The sequence below is a fragment of the Monomorium pharaonis genome, chromosome 9 (assembly GCF_013373865.1).
Source record: "Monomorium pharaonis isolate MP-MQ-018 chromosome 9, ASM1337386v2, whole genome shotgun sequence".
NCBI classification, from domain to species: Eukaryota; Metazoa; Arthropoda; class Insecta; order Hymenoptera; family Formicidae; genus Monomorium; species Monomorium pharaonis.
Genome location: NC_050475.1, coordinates 8,358,698 through 8,376,075, shown reverse-complemented (window position 1 = coordinate 8,376,075; position 17,378 = coordinate 8,358,698). Strand labels below are relative to the sequence as shown.

At 35.1% G+C, this 17,378-nt stretch overlaps 4 protein-coding genes across 8 annotated transcripts; 2 read left to right on the top strand and 2 right to left on the bottom strand.

The window, feature by feature from the left end:
* Positions 1 to 1,419: 1,419 nt before the first annotated feature.
* LOC105827843 (SH3 domain-containing kinase-binding protein 1) lies at positions 1,420 to 12,106 on the top strand. 4 transcript variants are annotated; one of them, XM_012666012.3, is made up of 9 exons: positions 1,420 to 1,525; positions 5,596 to 5,795; positions 5,884 to 6,297; positions 6,404 to 6,629; positions 6,715 to 7,103; positions 7,473 to 7,574; positions 7,680 to 7,774; positions 7,861 to 8,050; positions 8,151 to 12,106. In XM_012666012.3, the coding sequence occupies exons 2-9, from the start codon at positions 5,637 to 5,639 to the stop codon at positions 8,256 to 8,258; spliced, it is 1,683 nt and encodes a 560-aa protein (XP_012521466.1). In that variant the 5' UTR covers positions 1,420 to 1,525; positions 5,596 to 5,636; the 3' UTR covers positions 8,259 to 12,106. The 4 variants fall into 4 exon arrangements, with proteins under 4 accessions (XP_012521466.1, XP_012521470.1, XP_012521469.1 ...); XM_012666015.3 differs by lacking the exon at positions 1,420 to 1,525 and adding an exon at positions 4,762 to 5,400; XM_012666016.3 differs by lacking the exon at positions 1,420 to 1,525 and having other exon boundaries at positions 4,759 to 5,795; positions 6,733 to 7,103.
* Positions 2,482 to 4,039, top strand: LOC118647281. The gene is made up of 2 exons (XM_036291864.1): positions 2,482 to 3,523; positions 3,944 to 4,039. Exons 1-2 carry the CDS (start codon positions 2,940 to 2,942, stop codon positions 3,972 to 3,974), a joined length of 615 nt encoding a protein of 204 aa, XP_036147757.1. The 5' UTR covers positions 2,482 to 2,939; the 3' UTR covers positions 3,975 to 4,039.
* An 802-nt stretch (positions 12,107 to 12,908) lies between the features above and the next one.
* LOC105827845 (C-type lectin domain family 4 member E) lies at positions 12,909 to 15,292 on the bottom strand. Of its 2 annotated transcripts, XM_036291863.1 has the most exons (5): positions 14,747 to 15,292; positions 14,182 to 14,672; positions 13,844 to 13,960; positions 13,337 to 13,573; positions 12,909 to 13,216 (listed from the first exon to the last, which is right to left on the bottom strand). In XM_036291863.1, the coding sequence occupies exons 2-5, from the start codon at positions 14,423 to 14,425 to the stop codon at positions 12,999 to 13,001; spliced, it is 816 nt and encodes a 271-aa protein (XP_036147756.1). In that variant the 5' UTR covers positions 14,426 to 14,672; positions 14,747 to 15,292; the 3' UTR covers positions 12,909 to 12,998. The 2 variants fall into 2 exon arrangements, with proteins under 2 accessions (XP_036147756.1, XP_012521472.2); XM_012666018.3 differs by having other exon boundaries at positions 14,182 to 15,292.
* Positions 15,293 to 15,639: 347 nt separating this feature from the next.
* On the bottom strand, positions 15,640 to 16,657 carry LOC105827846 (CDGSH iron-sulfur domain-containing protein 3, mitochondrial). The gene is made up of 2 exons (XM_012666019.3): positions 16,370 to 16,657; positions 15,640 to 16,147 (listed from the first exon to the last, which is right to left on the bottom strand). The coding sequence occupies exons 1-2, from the start codon at positions 16,427 to 16,429 to the stop codon at positions 15,794 to 15,796; spliced, it is 414 nt and encodes a 137-aa protein (XP_012521473.2). The 5' UTR covers positions 16,430 to 16,657; the 3' UTR covers positions 15,640 to 15,793.
* Between the last annotated feature and the right edge of the window lie 721 nt (positions 16,658 to 17,378).

Sequence of the window (17,378 nt, the reverse complement as noted above, 5' to 3'; positions counted from 1 at the left end):
AAAATTTTTCATGTAAAAATATATAAAAATCTGTAGAATTATGTATCAAAAATGTTCATGCAAAATTTTATATTGTATATTTTTATATAATTTTACATAATTTTATATACTTTTATATAATTTTGATATAATTCTATAAATTTACACATACTTTTACATGAAACATTTTTTATTGAGAAAAAATTATTCACATGTAATTATATATAATTAAATATAATTATGTATAATTATATGTAATTATATATAATTGTAAATAAGCAATTTTTTTCCTGGCAAAAATTTTTTTATACAAGAGTACGTATAAATCTATAAAATTATATTAAAATTATATAAAAATATGTAAAATTAAATAAAAATATACAATGTAAAATTTTACATGGACATTTTTGATACATAATTCTACAGATTTTTACATACTTTTACATGAAAAATTTTTGATCGGGTACACCAATCACTGTTGCTCACTTTTCACATTTTTACTCATTCAGAAATACAGAATCGATCCCGAGATAAACGTATCTAAAGTTTAAAGAAAGAAACATTATGTAAATAACTTTTTTTCTATCAATTTACATTTATTCAGCAATTTCAGTTCCACATTATAGATTATAGATCTTTAAGTCTCTAATAAATATGTGTGCGAGTTTTTATTTCAACGTTATCATCGATTCTTTATCTTTGATCAAGATGTGATTCTCTGAACATATATACACGTTTATTGTTCACAACTTTGTTATTTTTGTGACTTTTACATTAATTCTTTTTGTCTTGTAACCTTAAAACAGTACAGAATAATTTTCAATAATAAACAAAATGGTTTTTTGAAAATTAAAAACACACGTAGTCCTTCCATGTTTAAAAATTTTAACAAGAAATCATATAAACAATAGAATTTTTTTCACACACACACACACACACACACACACACACACACACAATGTGCAGTATATTTAATCATAAATATTTTATTAACCGACACAAAAAATTTTTTTGAAGACTAAAAGTTCTAACATACTTAATTTTTATGTTAGCGAGTTCACATATCATATAGTTATAATACGACAAAATACGAAAGTCCTCTTTTGTCGTTTTAATTGCAAATCTATTAAATTTGTGACATGATAAATCAATTTAAAATCCGAATTGTATACAACACCCTAAAAAATTATAAGAAATAATTAACCTCATTCTGGTATTAAAAAAAAACATTTCTTTGACATGCGGATTACTCATACTCGACAAAAATAAAGAGGAAAGTGAGGCTTAATCGTAACGCAACGGTTCTTTTCAAAGTGCGTGACCCGAGTTTTTTAAACGAATTGCTGAAATGTACGTACACCTCCGGCATTCGCCGCGCGTCGTCGCCAATACGTGATAGTCTTCGGCGATAAGACGCGCTGCGATTATCGGCGTGAATCAGCGCATTGAAAATGGAGGACGACACGGCACCGTTTTCCAGCTGAGCGCTCGCGCTGAATCGCACGCACCAGGAAGCCGGAAAGAAGCGCGGGATCCTCGTTGACAGGTAGGTGTAGGTAGATACGCACAGCGTCTCCTCTGTTCCTCGAAGAACGGAGCTCGCGCCCGACGGAGCGCCGCGAGTTAATCGACGTTGGGATTCAGCGGATTGTCACGTTCGCAAATTGCGCGATTCCGTCCGCGATACGCGCGGGACGCAGACCGGCAGTCGCGTGTCACGTCATTCGACGTTCAAGATCGCAATTGTGCCGTGACGATGAGGATTAAACGATGAGAGACCGGGATCGATAACGAGAAGACAGATGCCCGATTCATCGAAAAATTTCTATACTCTACGTATAAGGGAAAAAAATCTTTCTTTGAGAATAAAGGTAATGTATTATCTTCGGTCAATATCCCTCTTGTCAATAGACGTTTAACGTCTTTCCTTGCCACGTGGGTCGTCGATACGCCATGCTTTCCTGCTGTTTGATATTTTAGCTGTAAAAAGAAAAATGGTATAATTAAATAAAAGAAAATTTAAATAAAATAATTTAACATTCACGCGTGGATGTATAATTGTGATGTGCGATGCAATATTGCTACATTGGTTGCAGAAGAAGCAGTTTTGCAACTCTTGTAAAATTCTTTTATGGATTGATTTATACGTTTAGATCTGACAAGAACTACAAGGGCAAAAAGCAATTGTGTTAAAGAATTTTACAACAGTTGCAAAGCTGCTTTTTCTCTTGAGCGTACACGGAGAGAATTTTCTCTTAAAATTTACCCTCAAAATCTGGTATCTGTGGGATGATGTGTGATCCCGAGAAATTTTATTATACTTTTTAGTAAATTTACTATACTTTCAGTAAATTTTACTAAAAGTATAGTAATTTTTACTATACTTTTAATAAATTTTACTAAAAAGTATAGTTAATAAAATTTCTCGAGTTCACACATTATCCCACAATTACCAAATTTTGAAGGTAAATTTTAAGAGAAAATTCTCTCCGTGTAACCATTATGTTTTCTTTCTCAAAATAATAATTCTTTTAACTATGGTATTTTATTTAAGAATGTTTAGACTATACAACATTGGTTAAAAGTTATCGCAATTAAAAATTACAATTAAGCTTAAGAGGTCATTCCAGTTTGATAACTTCAAAGAAGTAAATTTTTTTATTACTATTTTCGAAAGTATATGTATTTGAGAATATATTCCCAAAGTTTTATGGAGGACTTTCGATTATTTTCCTACTTTACAGCACTTTCAAGCACGTAACCCTCAGAGCGACGCTCCCCTCTAAGAATGCGACAGGTGCTACAACACCGAGTATACTTGCTTCTATTATTGAATGTATTAGTGTTAGGGTCTCCTTCTTAGTACATGTGCATACCGACGCTAAAAGGTCAGTCTTGCCTGAATTTCGGAGCGAGACGAGTGCACGCTGCTTTTCATTTTCAAAGTTTTTGACGCGAAAATGGATAAAAAATTTACAAAACAGCTTCATTACGGTCCAATAAAGCGAAAATTTCACGGGAACCAACATATTGTTGAAAAAGGAACAGATTTTGCGAGCAGTTCAGTAGCAAAGCTTCGAAATGATGGTGACGATAGTTTTGACGCGCACTGTGATCCATCGATAAGTTATTGTATAATTCAGTTTACTTTGATTTTTAATACTTTACAAACATTATTAAAATGTAAAACGTGCAACGGAGATGTTTCTTTTTTAAAATATGGACAACGATTCAAATTGTGTATAAAATGTTTATGTGATGAAAAGTATATTGATTCTTGTCCTATGATCGGCTATGAAATAAATCGTCGTTTTGTGTTTGCTATGAGATTGATTGGAGTTGGTATACACGGTATTAATTTATTTTGTGGAATGATGGATTTATGCAAAACGTACAACGAGCAGCGCATACGCACAGCGAGTCCCGCAGCTCTACAGCTTCTAAAGAGGCCAGAACAGCCCAGCGGAAGATCAGAGATTCTGAGAACTTGTTTGAAGAAGCCGAAGGCCTTTTGTATGGTGCAGGCATTGCCGATTAAAGCTGAGTAAGTTTTTTTTGCACAATTTTTTATTACCGAAAACTTTAAACGCTTTTTTCTCGAAACCACATTTTGTAATGTGGCGGGATAAAAATCTCAAAAACTATTTAACTGATCACTCTGAAATTTTAATAGCTTATTCTATACATTTGTAATAGTTATCGCCCGAACTAGAATTAGGCAAAAATTATTAATTTTATCATACTCTAAATATTAAAAATATTTTTTTAAAGCGATTTTTCGTTTGTCTCTCGAAAAATAACCGCTAATTTTGTATACATGAAGGCTACGAGAGTTTACGTCACATATACACTATAGATTTTCAGTACTGCCAGTGAATATCGGAACGCAGCCGAAATCAATTGATTGAATCGGGCGATAGCCATTGTCACACTAATTAAGAATTTTTTTGATTTTTTGTTTCAGATCCAAAGTAGAAATATTTGTCCCGCCATGAAGAAACTGTAATTTTGAGGTGCTATTTTCAATTATATATAAATACATAAAAATATATGTTTTATTAAAAAAATTTTATTATAAAGTTGAAAAATTAATTCAAAAAACAAAAAATCATTTAAATATCTGCAATGTTTCTTGAGAAAAAAATTTATAAAAATCGCCTTTCTTTAAGCTGTCAAAGTGGAATGACCCCTTAAAACAAATCTAAATTTTTTACAGATATTAAATTTAATAACAGAATAATCTAAGAAATTTATATACTTTTTATATTTTTTTTTAACTCACATAACAAAAATGCTGTGGGTTCAGAGAGGTCAGGTTGGAATTTATTGTTACCAGAAATTTTTGGGGAAGACAAAAAATATATTTTAGGAAAATTTTTTGAACAGGAAAATATTAAGATATATATATGGTATTCTTATTCCCTCCAAAAAAAACCCTCATGATAATAACAATTAATGCAAAATTCAAATTTTAAAATCCGCTATTCTGTGTGATGGATAAACTACTCGAAACGTATTAAAAGCCATTCCAGTGATCCTCCGGAAATTGCATCTTTCAAATGACGGATCTGTTTCGATTCTGGCGGAATAATAGTGCAGGGCTGCAGAATCGTGATACGTGCGCAGACTACAACCGCCGATCACGATGCAGCTTCTCGAGGATCTCGGGGCACGTGCGCGTCATGACTCACACATTACGACGAGCGACGCGGCGCGTCTATTCAAATAAGCGCGTCGCGTCGAGAGAGAGATGAATCACGCAGGCAGATGAGCGGCGCGAGTGCCTAGAGTCTCGAGAGAGACTCGGGCGAAAGAGTTCAGCTGCTCCGCCATATTTTTCCACGTTTAAATGTGCTCCGAAACTAATGCGGGCGACGCGAAGCTAATACCGCGTTAAAATTTTCGCCGATGACAAGTTCAAGATTGACCACCCGGGACCTCCAGGATTGAGAAGCGAATTTTCTCGAATCGGTAAAAATCAATTGCTCCGCAACGCGCGTCGCCCGTCGCGCCGTTCGACCGTACGGCATGGCGGCGGACCGTACGAACGTCCGGTGTCCGATAGCCTGAGCCTCTAGAGCAGGTGGCATGCGCGCACCGCCTTGCCCGGAGATCGCGCGGAGCTGCTGCTGGCCGAGGGAGAGAGCCGAGTAGTCTCCGGAGCGTAAGATGGCCGCGGTGACAGATACGACGGGGAGCGCTGTCAACTCCGCCCGGGAGCCTAAAGCCTAAAATTTCCGTGTCACGCGGCCGAGGCCCTTTCCGCGCCGCGTAAAACTGTCGCGCCGCGGATCGCCGCGTTGTGTCGGGGCCCGCGTGTTTACGATGCGCGAGTACGCGAGTACTGCACCACTGCGGACCGTCCGTCAGACGGAAACGCACCCAGGCAGCCTGAGAACGCACGTCACCTCGTCGTAACCCGTACGTATATTATACGCGCGTCACGTGAAACACGTTCGTCTCCTCGCGCGATCGCGTTTCTCTACTCTCTTCGCGAAAACCCTCAACGTTCCACGCGTCGGTCGATCGTACCGAGGCGTGTCGTCATCGCTGAGATAATCAAACGATCGAACTCTGCCGCCTCCACCGTCGCATTGTAAGGCCGCTTTTTCGCAGGGATAACTCTCGTCTCCGACCTCTCGAGACTGCTCTCGATCATGGAGGCGATAGTGGAGTATAACTATGTGGCGCAAGAGGATGACGAACTGACGCTGAAGAAGGGTGACATCATCACCGGGATCAAGATGATGCTCGGTGGATGGTGGGAAGGTACCCTAAGGGACAAGCGTGGCATGTTTCCAGACAACTTTGTTAAGGTATTGTGCATCGAATCGCGCGTTTCCCTCGTGACTTGTCATCTTTATTACATTCATAGATTCTCACATAGAAATGTTTCGAGTGCAGGTGTTGGATCCTTCCTCGGCTGCTAGTGGAAATAACGGCAGCGAGACCATAAGCAGCACGAAATCCGACGAGGGTATTACCTTAAGGAACGGCTCTAGTAGACGGTTCTGCAAAGTCCTATTCAGTTATGATCCTTGCAACGAGGACGAGTTGACTTTGGTACCGCAAGACTCTATAGAGTTCTTGGGGGAGGTGGAGGAAGGATGGTGGAGGGGTCGCCTCAGAGGTAGGGTTGGTGTGTTTCCCTCAAACTTTGTTGCTCCCCCTGCTCCCGAGGAACAAGAGAGGCACAAGGAGAAAGAAAAAATGGAAATGTGTAGGGTACTCTTCCCCTATGAGGCTGCTAATGAGGATGAGCTCACTCTGGTTGAGGGAGACATAATCATCCTTTTGTCAAAGGATGCACCAGACAAGGTTAATAATCCATCTGATTATATTAATGAACTAATAAACAAAATAATGGCTATAAATATATGATTGCTATGTTACCAACATATATGATAATTAATAATTTGTACAGGGCTGGTGGAAAGGAGAACTAAAGGGGCAAGTGGGTTTATTTCCTGACAATTTCGTCGAGGTGATTAATGTGAAAAACGAATCCCAGGAACAAGAATCCCCCTGGCATGAAACAATATCACTAAGTGCAAAGTCAAGTACTAGACATTCCCATCAAATAAAAAAGGTGGAGAAAGCGCACGTTAGAAGAAGTCTGGATACCAGGAATGTACATTCGAATATATCAGGTAAAATATGATTTTGTGTCACAGGATGATATTTCTGTTTTGTGTGAATGCATTGTGTGAGGCACAACTTCTTGTATTTCGCCAGATCATTTCCCCGCTATAGATACCACCAAGAAGGGCCTATCTACATTGTCATCCACCTCAACGTCGTCGTCGTCGTTGACAGCCGGAAGCGGAAGCGGCGATAAGAAGGTGGCCGGTGGCCACTCGATTATATCAAGCCTAAAACGTCTCGTCAGCGACGTAGGAAATAATAACGGTATCAGCGGTACGACGAGCAGTGCCGCCTCGGAGTGTCGCGAGGAACTGGACGGCGTGGAACGAGGGGAGGGCATGCCACTTTCACACTTGACGGCCTCTCGCGCGAAAGCACCTCGGCGACGTCTGCCTTCGTCGCAACATCTACGTCACCACGCCGCTGGATCTGGCATAAGCGCACCCACGACCCTACCAGCAGTTCCCAACACCTCTCTGGTACTGTGACTCGAAAAAAAGAATTAGCATCACATTTATTCAATTACAAATAACGCCTTTGCGACGAATAAAGTAAGTAGTGCAGCGCAAAACTGTTGCGAAATTGGAAAATTTTGTTAAAAAATTTTTATTAGTCTTGACTTCTTCAGAGGTGACTGATTTGATTCATACTTTGCCTCAATGGCACTGAAGTCTATTGGCAAACACAAAGTTTGAAAACGTCAAGTCGTTTTTGAGAAATCTTGTGTACGAACGGACGGTCAGATCAACACTATGAAATTATCAAGTCTACTATGCACTACTTAATAAAATATTCAATAAAAGTATTAATTAAAAAATTTATTAATTACAAAATTATATAATTTGTAGGATGATAATCTGTCCAATGGACGCACCGATACTACATTGGAACAGATACCTGACGAAGAGACGGACGGCCTTGCGGCAAAAGCGAGGAGAAAAGTGCCATGGGTAAAGCGCCACATTCTTAGAAATAAAATTAAAAAAAAAAACAAGGATTATAAGATCACATTTATTAATCTTATCATTATTGATACCATTATTGATCTCCTGCAGGTCGAGGAATTAAAGATGAATCAGATGGAGAGGAGAAAAACTGCGACGGTAGATCGAGTCGACAAAGTGGAGATAAAAAAGGAACGAAATTTCCGGTAAGCTTTGACTCTTTAATGACTTTCAAAATCCATCATCATGTATTCCGCTAATACGCGAATGTAATGAGAACATCGTTCATTAGATTAATGCCAGTGATGGCACAAGGAAACGCTACGGATTCTGTTATCAAACCGGATCCCGATAACGATGATAGCAAGCAAAAAGATAAAAGTCCGAGAGCCGAAACGAGCCCCTACGCCGATCACAGTCCCAGTGCATCCAGCCAACCGGCCTACGTCCCTTACACTCTCTACAGCAAATTATTGGAAAGGGTAAATATGAAAATAATCCATACGCTATCAAGTTTTCATTTCATGTAGGTCGCATGTGCACGCGAGGACACGCGATATTAATTTAAATTGCTTCAACAAGGTCGCCGCGTTAGAAGAGAAACAGACGGTATTGCAGACGACAATAGAACAGCTCTCCGAACAACTGGTACCTCTTCTCGCAAACGCGTCGACTAACAACAAAGTATAATACGTATTGGCGTTAAGAGAGGAAAATCAATAGTATATTTATCTCTGCCCATACTACTGCGTTGTTTTCTCATTATAACAATAATGAGAAAGAAAGAACTAATACTGCTGCTAGAATAAACGTTTACTGCTATTACTGTTGTTACATATATATATGCACATACGTATATATATATCTATATCTATATTTATTCATTTAGTAGTATTCATTTATTATTTGCTCCGTCGATGCAGTATTTATATGATCCGGTTAAAAACATAACATTCCACACGACATTCTTCTACGCCTGTAAAGGATTTCCCTTTCACTTGGTTTCCGACAATTTAACAGATCTCATTGTGACTGCCGGTGTTTGTCACTCTCTTTCTTTCGATAAGTGTGGCCGATTTACGTATGCCGAGACATTCGCACGACTCTATAACTTTTATTTGAAACTTACATAACACATACATATCAGAATTACGAGAGACGCAATTCTTCAATGTATATTTGCACATATTTTGGATTGTCATGACAAAACTTTCTCGTTATCAGAATGTGTAGCATGAAAAATCTTGCGACATAAAGAGTTCCAAAAAGAGGAAAGAAAGAAAGGAAGAAAATAGCGCAAGTGTCCTTCCAGATGGGTGCCTGTGCTTTTCTTGTACCAATTTGCATTTTATTCATTGTTTTATGTTACTTATTTACGTATATATTTTAATAGAATTTACGAAAGATCGCTAATTAACTTAATTTTATTGTAAGAATATGAAGGAGGTAGCAGAAGTACTTAACAATTCGTATATTGTGATAGGACGTAAGAATTATGTGATTTTTTTATCCAACGAACGTAGCTGCCTCGCGATAAACTGTGTGTGATGATTTGCTATAGATTTCTTCAGTAATCTGAGTGCCAATGTAAGCATTTTGTTTATTGCATATCCATAATGCCTCATTCAACGTAATAATAAATAAACGATCGTTGATTTTTCACGAGTAATATCACCAAACTGCGGACAAATACGATTCGTACAAGTCAATAATTCGACGCGTTCGTCGAGCCATTTATTTTCACCCGCTTGTCGAAGCATATTCCGTTCCTGACCGGAATGTCTTTGAAACGGTGCTAATAACGCGATATGTGATATATCGTAGCGTCACGTGATTATACTATACATATAGGAATGAGGCACAGCGAGAGAGAAACATGAATAATGAAACTTTTGTTCAGTCCTAAATGTGAAAGTATCGTAAGAGGACGATAAAGCTAAGAATGCATTGTAGGCCGCTTTGAACGACGGATTAGCAGCTTTATTCGATAAAATCGTGAATCGTGTTGAATGTAAAAGAAAGTTTTTATTTTTTTATAAAAATAAAATTTTAAGTAAAACCTAATGAAAAGATTATAGATATATGAGAGGAAATACGAGACGCTATTTAGTTTTTTATATCAGTATTCCATAAAATATATTTAATACTTTAACAATAGAACTGAAAGCTATTTCCTCTAATCAGGTTGATATAAAAGAGATTTTATTTTTATGCAGATATGCATTAAATAATATGTATATATACATATTTTAGTCTCTCTCGTCTCCATTAATTTTTAGCAACCAATAGTTCTGTACTGTAAAACCTAGCAGGTTTAAAGAGCAGTATAATTATCGTATTTAATTGATAATCGAATGTGTATATGTTGGTCGAGTTATCAATATAATGCACACAGTTAAAGTGCACAATTAAAATTGGTGCATAAAACGAAATATATTTTGGGACGGCTCAATCATTTAATAATGTCTCGCAAATATACTTTAACTGCATACGTCATTTATAAATAAATTTTACATAAAGAAATATTTATGTAATTTAAGTAAAATATCTTTCTTCAAATTAATTTCACTAATAATAATATATATTTATATAATAATATATAATTGTTATTAATAGTGTATAGAGAAAAAATTACAGTGCGAGAAAAAAAATTCCATTTCAAACGTAAGTTTTCATTTTACGTGTAATCCGTCCCCCGAAAATCAGAAAAATATACAATTTTATAAATTGATTTGATTATCATAAGGCTATAATATTCGAATGTATGCACTTTACATTCGTATAATTAAATTTGTATATTGAATAATTTACACATAATTTTCCTTCTTTCCCAGAGAAGATATTACCTCATAATTGATCTACACCGTTCATTATTTCAAATTATACTTTTATCGACACACATATGCTATTTCGAAAATATATTGCAAGGTATCGCAAGAATAGTTCCACGAAGTTGGAACGAGTTGTAATTAACGAAACAACAATTTTAATGACGGAGGTATCTCTTTAAATTTTTGTGGAGTATCGTAAATAAATTTTGAGGAGCTTCTTTTTGCAATTCCGTATGATATTTTATTAATTAATTTTATTAATTTACGTAATGTGTATGTAATGTCTTTAATATATAAAATAATGTAATTTATTTTAATACGAACTCAAGGGCAACTATTTCAATCGGCATCTAACACTGACCATGCTTACAAAAGAAAGCTCAAGATAAACGAGACCACGTTCAGATTTCGTACATTGCCGTAATCACGTCTTTTTATACTTTTATATTTCGCTGCAGATTAGGTCGTTTGTTCAACAAACAGGACAATTTTTACATGAATATATGTTCATCCACGTCGTATAAAAAAACTTCGGTTTACAAATGCGACACCATTATTGCACCTTCTTGCAAGTGTAACGCGTGACAATAATAGTTTTTAAGCGAGTTCGAAAGACTCTTTACTGGTTTTTTTCCACAGTTACGTTTAAAGTAATCACTTTTATAATCAAGATCAATGGGAACTCGATTAAAATATGTATTTAATTGCATTTTATGTCTTTTGGAGATACTTTTTAGAACAAAAAGTTGCTTATCAATTAGTCATAGTTTTGCACTCCTACAGGTAGCATCGTCTTCCCTCCTAATAATCTCTTGCGATCCAATCATTACAAACACAATCACTCGATACTTTAATCTTAACGTGACCACTTTAACAAACAATATACTATAAATGCGTTAACTAGATTAGGCCTCTGTACTTACGAATTTATGACGCCTTTCTATTCGCCACCAAACTTCCAGAATTTGTTCGAAACGAGTGTTTCCAGAACCATTAAAAAAAATGTTAAACTGTAAATATAATGATGTTGAGTATTAATTCTGCAAGTGCAATGAAAAGATGCGAGAACCCATCGTAACGAAATCTTTATTCTAAAGGTATCGCGTCCCAAATATTGTCCTAACGCCACAGTGGATCGACAAATTATAATCAATCGTGTATTAATCGCGATTTAATCATTTCTCACACGCTTTCCATCACTATGTACGGCGCTACGGCGAATAAATGTCGCCCCACGAGGTTGTAAGACTAATGTAATAGCAGACTTATTTCCGATTGTTGTTGTTCGACATCAAATCGAGATCATTTTTATATCACGCTATAGCGAGCTACACTCGATAAATATCCTGTCGAAAAGCGTCGAACGGATGCGGCAGCGTACGACTATCTGGCTGCATAGTTGCTAAGTTCCCTGTAGAAAGCATGCTCTAGAATATAAGGAGACTGGAGTTAATGACTCAAGCGAAACGATTTTTAATGTCATTAACGGTAGGCCTATAATGTACATATACATGTGTAAGCGCAGCGTGATCGAGTGAGAATTATACATATAAATATATATTTTCCCCTCCTTTGTCAACTGTGTCCAACCGTGCATACGTCGGATAACAATCGTACCTGTAAATAAAGCCATCGAAGAATAAGTCCACTCTACGTACGCAATGCTAAAGTCCTGTAATTCTACATTAAATCTCTATACATATTTAATCTGCCTGCATTTTGACTTTATTCTGTAAATGGAGAATGGAACATAAAAATGGAACAAAGATGATTATTGATGAAAATTTTTCTTAGACTTTTTTATATAAATTTCTTCAAAATATTTACATAAACTTAAAATTGTAAAATTTTTGTATAATTTTATAACCTTTAGAGAATTTCTCAAATTTTTACTTTTATTTATTTTATATGATTAGAATTTTTTTTGTGTGTATGTAAATTTTGAAACATTCTAAGATTTCTGAGATTTATTTTACAATTTTCAAAGAAAATTATTTGAAAAAATTTCAAGTATCTTATTAAAAAGAAATCTTTATAAATTTAAAATATAATTTCCTTTTTTATCTTAGAGATCAGAGAACTATCAGAATTTTGATCACCAGAGTTATTGTATGTGGAAATTAAAGATGATAATACTTGGGTGCCTAAGCTATAACTAATTACTAATTCTGTATAATACAATAAAAGTTACGTAATATAATAAGAGTTGTTTACGTTTCTTCAATGATCGTAGAGAATCGAAAGAAAAACGTAATTTTTAAAATAAAACTGCTCAATATGTGGATAACACAAATAACTACCCCTTTACACACAAATAAAATACTCTTTGCAATGATGCGGATATAAGTTAAGTGCGGTAAAAAACCTATGTAATTATAAAAACTTCGATAAACAATTTTTTTATGTTAACCTTTGATTCTTTTACAGTCAACTGATTTGATTCATACTTTGCTTCGATGGAGCTAAGGTCTTTACTAAGTATATTAAACCGTGAAGAATTAAAAAATTATTGATTTGCGTTCATAAGTTTTCATTCTGTTTATGTATATGTACAATTGTGACCTTTTGCGTAATTGCATTTAATACAATTGGAATTGTATTACGTACGACGATGACTTCCATAATGACGTCGCTTTGACGATTCTTGAAACAACGGTGATATTTCGCAGATAAACGGCAGCGATACATGGCAGGGCATCACTTTCCAGAAAGGCGGCGAGCTTTTGGCAGACGGATTTACAAGGGCGACACAGCCCCTCGAATGCGACGGCTCTCCTTCACCCCATGCTCGATAGTCGAAGCAAGACAAAGATTCGCCTAAATATCGAAAAACATAATTTTTTTGAGTTAAAAAAAAACTCAGAAACGTAAAAATTTTTTGATGTGCGACTCGAAGGATGCAAACAAGACAAACCGTAAACGGTGGTTGCAAATTACCGAATTCGTTCCTCCAAATTCTCTCTTTGCTTTCGCTGCTGAGACCTACGAATCTGGAAATATTCTGCGACACGAATTTGCCGAGCCCTTCCATGCGCTCCTCGCTTATCACATGCGCGAGCGACGAGTTTCGCTTCTGGCAAAATTTTCGTGCCTCCGTATAGTTCAGGCCCTCGGACGAGAACAAAAATATCCCCGCTTTAGGGACACACTCCACCGTAGTATTTGTAGTATTCGCTGAAAATAATCTTTATTAACACATCGAAAAAGCTTGGTTTTCAAATTCGCGAAACGAGTGCCTGGTGCGTTTAATATTAGGGCAGTTACTTTTAACAATTTTAAATATTTAGAGCTTCGAAAAAATTTGTTTCGAATCTTTAAACTTTGAAGCTTTGATTTTAACTTTGAAGCTTCAAAAGTAACCCAATTTAATGTTTTATGTGCTAATGTACAAGTGCCAAGTGGGTTTTCATGCGCTGATTTTGATGCTAGTAGCATCGCAATTACCGGGCGGAGATAAAACGGGATACATGCTGTAATATCTGCAATTTGCCTCCGGCACGAGGGTAGTCATATTGTAATCCTCGGGGCATTGAAGAGCTTGACATGAATTTTCTTGTCCACCTACGCGCCAGTGAAGAAACATACCATAAGAACACACACTGGGGAAATTACACGAAACATGCGCTAAATTAATTACGCTAATTGAACTGACTAATAATTACACCACAATTTTACAGCACGGTTGCGCTTCGCATTACATCTCGCTATAATTAAGAAGCGATCTATCAAAAATTATTACAAATTACACGTCGCAATTACATTTTAATCTGCTGTTCACATACCGGTGCGGTTTCTCGCGGAGATAAAATTGAAGGCGAGAGCTCTCTTCAACGCGGCGAATTTCTTGCACTCGTCCAAGCTGGGAACCACCTTCCGCGATATAATCGGTTGACTTGAACGCGATTTGGTTTTTATTAAATCGTATTGCGGCAACTCATGGCGACTAATTAGACAACAGCGATCGCATATAGCCAAGTACACTGCGAATAAAACGAAAAAGAATAATATTAAATTAAAATTTAGCATTTCATATATTTTTTTTAATTATACGAGAAGATATATTCAAGAGCACTATAGACGCACCGCGCGACTTATGTAGTACGCGTTTTGCTTTTTGTTTCCAGTTATGGAAACGCAAATGTTACGTATTTCCGACTTCGGAAGTATACATCAATCGGACAATATAATTGTGCGGGAGCATGGAAATTGCACGTACACAGTGAAAGACGAAACATAAATGATATCTTGATTTAACCTTAATGTTCTAATAATCCTGTGAAAAGGAATTCTTACAATATTTATTTTTCATATTTCAAATTTATAACAACTTCTAAACAATATACATACCTTATACTTTTCAAAATTTTATTTCAGATGTTATAAAATAAAAAATCTTAAAATATTATTAGATTACATTTCTGCAATACAAAAGCAATACAAGTCAAAAATAGTCCTTATTCAAAAGAGTAAAAATAAAATTGTATATTTTAAAGTTTATAGCTTAACATTAAACATAAATTTAAGTAACAGAATTAATCCCAAACTACTTGTTTCAAAATCTTTAAACAATATTTATGTAAATTTTAATTTTAATATTATAGGGCTGTATGATAGAACTGTAAAAAATATCTTTTTAATTTGTGCCGTTTTCCTACCTTTTCTTAATTTGAAATCAATTTCTTGTTAAAATAATTAAAAGCTAATGTATTTACACAATTCGAAGAAATATAAAATTCAAAATTGCAAGAATGTAATATAAAAAACTTCTAAAAAAAGGTATAGATTTTCTCAGCATTTTCAAAATGTTTTAATTTGTATAAACAATTTTAGAATTTTTCTAAGTTATAAAATTACTTAAAAAGTGTAAAACAAATCTAAAATTTATATAAAATTTTTTTAAATTATGTAAAGGGGATTTTAAGACCAATTTTTGCAAAAATTGCTTTTTTAAGTTTACATAATATATAGTTTTCATCAGTATATACATATATGTATTCATAAGTATATATATTTTCACGTATCGATTTATATTCTCTTATTAGTTTTATTATATAAAAGTTTCAAAACAAATCTGAAATTTATATAACAATCATATATAAATTTTGTAAATTATGCAAAGAATTTTAAGGAAAATATTTACTAATTCTTTAATTAACTTATATAGACATATTTATTATTTAATCAGTTTCATCAATCACGTATTAATTTTCTGAGAAATAGAGAGAATAAAAATACAATTATTTTTATTAATATTATGTCTGAGATATTTTTATTAATATGTATACTATATACACCACTTTAGAAATATACAAAAGGCGTGACACATAAAGCAATTATAATTTTTACTTTGAATTTATGATGCTCTATCAACAATGCAGTGTTTCATGTTCTCTTCTATACTCTTTTCTCTTGTATATCCGGCCTCTTGTGTGTGCCGTCGCAGAAGGGTCGGTTCGATGTTTGTTTACAGTTGCACAGCCAATAATCCTTAGTCTCCGTAACAACAAATCGTATAGGTTTGAGCTTTATCTTGAGGAAAATGTCCCTGTGCGTGCCATCGCAGAATGGCTGGTTCTTGCTCCGTCCACAGAGGCACCATGAATAATTTTTGCCAGCCTCAAGACGTATTCTGAACGGTTTCTTATCGTATATCACCCCGGTTCCAGTTTGTTTATTGGCACTGTATGTATCCTTCAGTGAATTCACAGGTATCGGTGGGCCGTCTGTTTCTGTGGAAAAGCGAGAAACCTGAAAAAATGTAGAAAAACATCGAGCTAAGATAGATTTTTTACATTACTTTCTCTAGAAAAAACTAAGAGAACTGGATTAGTAAGCAATCAATTTTAATAACGAGGTTATCATAATTTTACAATGTTATTATTTCATATATCGAAAAGAGTTAGTTTTCAGAGGTTAGGTAGAAATGAGGTTAGATGCGAACTAAAGCAGAAGTTCATATCGACGACATACATTTTTGTGACAGAGCACGCTCAAATTAGCGAGCCGCGGAAATCGATTTAGTACGCTCATTCCGTTGAATCACGTTAATTACGTTCGAGCAGACAATAAGTCACGCGACAAATCGAGAGTAGCAACTAGCGATAATCACACCACTACATGACTACAGTAAAGATACATGTCCATAGTGTATATTATCGTATATAGGCCGGTATTCATAGTCGATTCTTATATTTAAGATCATCTTAAGTACAGTCTTAAGATGCCATCAACCAATCACAGAGCCGTATTAGCATCTTAAGACATTACTTGAGACGATCTTAAAATAAGATTCGACTATGAATACCGACCATAGATTCAGCTTCAGCGATAAACGAGTCACGTGATTTTATATATCGCTAATTTTTAATATTGCTCGTATAAATAATTAAGCATGCAGCGATACATTTTTGAAGATTATAAAAAAAACAGAAAGAGTAGAAAGGAAAGGAAAGTCAAATTCTATTGAGGTCGATAATATAATCCCAATTTCATATGAAAAACGAAAAAAAATTAAAAAATTACAGTTTAGTTATCGACTCCTGCGGTCGACTCGTGACTCCCCACACGACATGTAATATTTCTGAAACATTATTGCAATATTCCATTTGAAATATTACTCTTTTCAACAATAATATAATTGCTAAAATATTTCCCCACCATTTCTGCAACATTTCTGAAATGTTTCAATGTCCGCGATCGTTTCAATTGCAATATTGCTGATAGATTTCAGCAATATATCAGCAATATTATTAAATATTTCTGAAAGGTATCTATGTAATATTTTGAAAATATTTCAGGTACATTTCATCCAAGAAATTGTACGTACATTTCAGAAATATTGCGATTTATATAATCAATGTTACTGTGTATTAGACATACCCGTAGGAAAAAGTTATACAAAAATTACTGCACAAAAAATTGCATATTTTTGTGCATGAATTTCTGCAGCTTTTACAGATTTTTGTACAAAGTTTTCGCT